At 37.3% G+C, this 7,030-nt stretch overlaps 1 protein-coding gene across 1 annotated transcript in view; it reads left to right on the forward strand.

The window, feature by feature from the left end:
• The window catches only part of LOC142338433 (uncharacterized), a 7,978-nt gene extending 948 nt beyond the window's left edge, over positions 1-7,030 (forward strand). Inside the window, exons 2-3 of the mRNA XM_075388194.1 lie at positions 3,166-3,266; positions 6,451-7,030. Of these exons, the coding sequence (XP_075244309.1) occupies positions 3,166-3,266; positions 6,451-6,911 (562 nt within the window). The 3' untranslated portion in view covers positions 6,912-7,030. The remainder of the gene's footprint in view (positions 1-3,165; positions 3,267-6,450) is intronic.

Genomic DNA, 7,030 nt, shown 5'->3' on the forward strand with positions numbered 1-7,030 from the left:
AAGCGAGAAAGAATACTAATAGGAGAAAAATTGCAGAGGTCTTATTAGAGTCCAAGAATAAAGAAAGTATTTAGGGAAATAAATAAATCAAAAGTTTTCGCAAAAAAAAACAGAACAAAAATCTGTGAAAAAGAAAAAAATCCTTTGCGAGAAATGCGGTTAGGTTTATCAAAATCAATTTTTTCACAAAGACGGCAAAAAATATATATACAGAAGAGGACAAAAATTAGAACTTTTTCAAAATTAGTGCCCACAAAATTTCAAAAAAATTTAATCTTGCCTTAAAACTGGTAGGAACCATTCAAAATTTTTACTATTCAGTAATTGAAAACGGTAAAAACAGTTACAGTTTCCCAATTACAGTCAAGTGCAAAAAAGCAAAAAAGGGTAAGTTTGCGAGTGAACATCCAAATAATGAAGGCAACATTAAGAAGTTGACCTTGGTTTCCAAAAGTAAATTTAGAGCTTCAAAACTAATTCAGAAGGCTACTAAAGCGCATTCTAAAATTGATAAGAACTGTAATGCTTGAGAAAAAGAGACACGAAGTCAAATAAACAAAAGGGCTGCCAGCACTTTATTGAAGTTTTAAACTTGTAATGGAAAAAGAACGCGAGCTGTCATTAGGCGACTAATGTAAAAGTCAAACAGAAAACGATGAAGAAGATGCAAAAATAGATCAAATAGTATTTGTGAAGACAAAATAATTTTTGAATAAAAGACATAATGTCAACGTTAGCCTCCTTTGTGAGCCAAATTGTGCTCTCCCCAATCAACCGTAATTATCGGAGCACAAACATAAAACAAATTGTACAGACAGAACTCAAGAGTTCAACAAAAATTTTCGAGACCCTAAAGTGAAGACAAAAAATCGCAAAATACAAATAATCTCTTAAATAGAACATTATAAAAATTCGATCGTGTTTTTTTTTTAAATTACCTTGGGACATTTCTTGAACAAAACTAAGTGCCAAGCGTGTCCGGACAAAACAGTCCCAGACAAAATAGTCCAATAAAAGCAGACAAAATAGTCCCAGATAAAATAGTCCAATAAAAGCAGACAAAATAGTCCCAGACAAAATAGCCCCGAATAAATATCGGATCAATTATAAAGAATAATCTAGAAACTATTAAAAACCATAATCTATGAGTTAATATTTTTGTTTTTAATTGATATGAGCGAGATTTATACCAAAAGAGGGTTGTTTCAAAATACATATTTTGGCTAAAAGTACGTTTTAATCAGCTAAATTTTTGTTCAATGAACAGCAATTATATAAAAAACTTAAGTGGTTCCTTTGTTAATTTGTTGCATATGTTTAACTCTACGCTTAGTTGGGACTATTTTGTCTAGGACTGTGTTGTCTGCTTTTTGGGACTCTTTTGTCTGGAACTGTTTTGTCTGGGAATATTTTGCTATTCGGGACTGATCTGTCCGGGACTGTTTTGTTTGGAACTGTTTTGTCTGCTCACCGCGCCAAGACAAGAGAAATTACAAATACGAGTAAAAACAAAATTAATTCACAAAAAAGTTTGGGAAAACAAATAGAGTCAGAGCCAAGAAAATCTTTTGTTGCTCAGTGATGCACTAAAAAAATAGGCAATTATGTACAATTATATCACTCATATCAGTTCGAAAACATTTCATGAGGGTAAAGAGCAAAAGAGCAAAAAATCTGTCGTTGTGGCTCTTGAACAAATTTTAACTTTAAAACACTGGAATTTTTTCAAAATAATCTATCTTTCTACTTTAAAAACTGTTTAAAAGTAATCTGGGATAAAACTCCATCAAAATCAGTGTTACCAAAATCACTGCCTCAATTTGATTTTTTTTTGGTTGACGTTAAAAGTCGAAGAATAAGCAGATCTATGACAAAATAAGAACTCCCACGTTAAAACTCATGTATTCTGGATTGCAGAGGACCACGATGATGCCAATTGAAACCTTTGCAATTAGATTTTTGCTGATATTAACATAATTGGGCAAAACATAATCCACTCATGATTTTCCACCTCAAATGAAGCGATCGGCCAAATTTGGCTGAACAGAAAAACAGACGCCATTTTTCATATAATTCGTCATCCCAATTGTTTATATAGGCAATAATGGGAAAAACCCGTAATTTACCATATGAGACACAAGCTTTCGGAAAAGTCCATAGCATAGCGCTGCCTCGAAAAGATTTGCATCCCCCCGTTTAGTGGGTGCATATTATCTGCAGCCCCTCCCGACGGACGTGCCTTATATTACGTGACCAATTTCCGAAAAAGAAAGTTTTAAAAAAATGTGACGTTATTTGGTAACGAGTAACAATATTTCTTAACCAATTTTTATTTTGAGTAAAATTTTTCTACGTTGAAGATTATTAGTCAATCTGCAATAAATTGATTCTATCTTGTTGAAAAGATTACATTTTGCAAAGATAGATCACACCTCATTTTCACCTAAATTTCACGATTTGGTGCAAGTAGTAAGCCCAAGATGTTACTGATCGAATTTTATTAGTGTTTTATTAGTAATTACCTGAGACCAAATTTGAAGACTTATTCATTCTTGTGAACTTCGATGCGTAATCTTAAAACTGCTAATTGTCTTTCATTCTTATTGTCACTTCATTCTAATTGACACAATCTTAATTATTAGAAACTGCAATATTTGAAAAAGTGACGCTGCGTAATGTAAATTGTTTATGGCACGGAAATTAGTAGCCCAAAAACATGGAAACTTGTGGAAAGTTGTATCGGATATGGAAGACGTTGGTAGAGCCAAACGGGCGTAGCAGCATGTCATAAAATGAGATTTCGAGCCTAATAATTCCCCTTATCCGATTGGTTGATTAGTAACTCATTAATTTTGAGAAAAAAGTTATAAAATAGTCTAATGAAGGTCTATCCATAGTCGCAACATGGAGTCGTTTGGAGACAATTCCAAAGGATCAAAGATAGCCCTCACGCCATAACTGTATCGTTAATGTTAATGGGGGGGGGATTTCCCACTATAAACCCAACGAAAATACGAAAATACAGCCCTGCATTTTGATATGTATATCATGGTTGGGGGGGGGGGGGGGGGGTTGGGGTGGCTGTACGTTATATGACCACTAAGCTGGGGCGCTGGGTGGGGCGCAATAATGCGGAAACATCCAATTATTGTATATTGTTTTTAGGGAAAATAGCACAGCAGCCAGTTTGTTCCGACCAAAATCACTGACAGAGTTGGGAGATGTTACGGCCAGACTTAGCTATGTGTATGGCACAAAGACCGGGGGTAGGTCACGATCAAAGCCGATATAACTGTTGTACTTATTTTTCAAAAAGATGTCAAAAAGGATCTACTCAAATTGGGTGCAGTACAAGGTATAGACCTCATCCAATTGCCATAAATATACCATAAAGGGGATGGGGGCTATAATTGGAAAGACCCGCGAAATATTTGGTCCGATTTAGGGCTGCACTAATATCTAGGATCGACGCAAAATGTTTCGCCATATAAACAATTAAATTCCCATAAAAACTCTAATTTTGTGTGATACATACAAATGATACATGCATCAATAGTAGACATCGAATATGCTCAAAAGGCTGAAAGCTTGTCTAAAGTGCCGCATTAGATGTTTTTTAAATGTTTAAATCATTCTAAAAGGAATGGCTTGAAAACATGGGCACGTGCGTCTGGGGGTACAAACAATATCCCCAGAGAGGGGGGGGGGCAAAAAGATCCAAAATTTGCCATCCGGAGACAATTTAATATCTCACTTCTCAACCATTGCAGGCCGAACATCTATAGAAAAAAAGGGACCTAATACAGGTCCTGTTGTAACCCAATGATAGACCATTACAGCCGCCCTCCTGGACCCTAGTGTCATATTACATCAGTACTGATTCATGATATATCAAAAGTAAAAGGCGACATCAGTACTGTTGCATAGTAATCTAAGGGTATTTTGCTTGAAGACTTCGTGGAATAAGCTCAGACAACAATTTTGTTCATAAGGTTTTCATGCATAGTCAGTCGGTTTTGATTCCTTTCTCTATCCATACAAAAAATGAATTCTCGCACGATGCATAAACTGGACAACTGAAAAACCCGGAAAATTTGCAAAGTCGAGGGTTTTTGTAGACAAAAACCGGTAATCAACAGGCCAAACCATTGCAAAATCAGTTAGAACCTGTTAAAGATCTGAAACCATATAGATTACCGATTTACAAAAATTGTTTTTTTTTAGTTTGTTATGAACCAATTTCTCTTTTTTTCAGGCACTTATGTGTCCAGTCAATGCGTCCAATTTGTCTGACAATTATTGGTTGCTCAAAATGGGGCAAAACTCTGGCATATGACTGAGCAAAAAAATGTTGCGGGACCGTCTCATCAGAGATTAGACTTTGGTCTGACCAGAGGTCAATATGGCCTGGAACATCAATCTGGCTTCTATATTTAAGAATACTAATAATAAATAGCTTTTTTGGGGCTTTTGATACATATAATTTGGGTTAATTGGCCCAAACATATGCAAATAGAAATATATCTTTAAATCATATCTGATCAGAACAATTGGTAACACGCAGGGGAAGGGGTCCCCTCATCTGAGTAACTTGGAAAAGTTTAAGTTTGCCTGCGCGAGGATTTGATAATAGACAAACTCTAGACAATCTGATCCAAATTTAATTTTTTTCAGCCTGAAAAACACAATAGTCTCGACAATATTACCTAACGGTTCTGGAGTACTTGTGTCTGGTTCAATCAAAGTTATGCAACAGCAAACTTACATGGTTGGCAACAGATAATGACGGTATTTTTAACTCGTTCAACTCTCAATTGAAAGTGTTGACACTCAAATGAACCAGTTCAAAACATTCGGACTAGTAGGGGAGGGGTTTGCCGATTCTTATTCAATACTTCAAAGGGAATGACGCTTATTGATATAAAAAAATAGACATCAATCACCCTCTGTAGATCAATCGGCACACCGCCACTGAGCTAAACTTCCTTAAACTATTTAACTAAACCCCTTCAACACGGGTCGTACTACTACTGCTTGTATTCACCAAAAACTTTCAGTTTCAATCCTCTTCGAAAGTCTGGACATCAATAACAGACGTGTAGTAAATCTGTTCACCTTTCACACCCGGTCTATATCTGTGGACTATTCGTGTGCAGCACCTTCGGTCGGAGTAATTTGGGAAGGGCAGTTCGGCACACCATCACATCACTCAGAAGAGCAAGAGGGCAAATTGAAACAGTTGAAAAGTGTCAATTAAGAGTGGTCGGCACGAGTAGAGTTGGCGAAGACAGCTGGTGATACAACGGGAGGTGATGGAGCTGCAGTTGGTACTGGTAGGGTTGGTGGAGGACTGGTGGTAATACATGTGGTGGTGGGGGGCTGCTGGTGGTACTACTTGGGGTGGTGGGGGCTGCAGTTGGTACTACTTGGAGTGGAGGGGGGCTGCAGTTGTTAATAATAGGGTTGGTGGGGGCTGCAGCTAGTAAAAGAAGGGATGATGGGGGCAGCAGTTGGTATCATGAAATATTTGAATTTAAAAATTTTTTTTTGTGTTTGGCCTTCTTGAAAACTCAAAAACTATATAAATCCACATCTGATCCGTATGATGTTCTGAATGATGCACGGGTTTTCTGGGACAATGCCTCCTCTAAATCCCCGAACCCAGCGGCGATACACAACGGTGGAGTCAGAGTGAACTGTAAACAGATTAATAAGGAGCTGGTTATTAATGTCCGGATCTGAAAGTATCCAGTTGCAATTGATCCAGTGATTCAAAATCAGACGATGCTTCTATCAGATTCAGTCCATGCTACTTAAGGGGTCGGTTGTTGGCATCAGTCCGTTGACCTCAGTCCGTACCTCTGGGTTATCAGAAAGAAATTAATGGGATCATGCCAGTGTGTATAACAGTTCTTGTCAAACCCCAAGTACTTCAATTGTATAAATAATTTTTGTACATAATAGTTTCAAAAATCAATCACAAATTAACTCTTATACAGTTGTTTTATCTCTCTGTAGAGTTTAGTGGACGATTTTTTTTCCTCTAAAAATTCATAACATGTCATGAGCTCTCATCAGATATAAAAAGCTGAAAAACAATTTTGAACTTGTTTAAGCTGAGTTTAATAAATTCAAAGCTGTTTTTACATTAAACAGATTTCGTTTTTTGTCAGAATTTGCACCTTTCATTGTAAAATGTGACTTGATTATAATATCTTTACAGTAAAAATTCATACTGAAAAATAAAATGATTCAGCGCTGAGTTACTATGTTACTATGATCCGGGCTTCCACATTTACATTCAGGTCATATGGCCTGGATGAAATCACGTGGCTTCCAGAGATCACGTGAAGAAGAGCTTTATTCATTCCTTCCAATTTAAATAGCCCAATATTCAGTTTATAATTTTTGTTTAAAGTGAGAATGATAGCTTTAATTATTTGGATTTAGATGATGCGACTGTCTATCTTGGGTACGCTAAGATACAAAAAATCATCACGAAGGAGAACGTCACCCTTGAGGAGTCCCACTGGGCAGACGTCTACGATCCATTTGGGGAGGTGTCTAAGGAGATCCTGGACACAGCATTAAACAACACCGATAATGGCAACACTGGAATCTGCATCTATGCCAACATGGGAAACAACGATGCATTCGACACTGTCGCTAAGCGACTCAAAACGGGGCCATGTGATACTGATCGTCATTACATCTGTCAAGCACCCAAGACCTACCCAGACTTGATAACTACCGCTCAGCCTAAATCTACCGCTCAACCTGAAACGACTCCTGTAGAGGCTACAACTTTGCCCGAAACTTTGCCCGCAACTTTGCCAGGCTTCACAATGGGCATGACCACTGTTCCTACTGCACCCGAAACAACAGTGGAAACAGGCAACACAACCAGTTAAAGGTCGATCGATAGGGCACAGAAGACAGGAACAAAGCATGAGCAGGAGGAAACTTAACTAAACTAGTTGAAGAAACTACTTTTTAGGAACCAATCAAAAAATCAAATTATACGTTCCAA

Source organism: Convolutriloba macropyga, chromosome 4 (assembly GCF_964194025.1).
Source record: "Convolutriloba macropyga chromosome 4, txConMacr16.3, whole genome shotgun sequence".
Taxonomy (NCBI): domain Eukaryota; kingdom Metazoa; phylum Xenacoelomorpha; order Acoela; family Convolutidae; genus Convolutriloba; species Convolutriloba macropyga.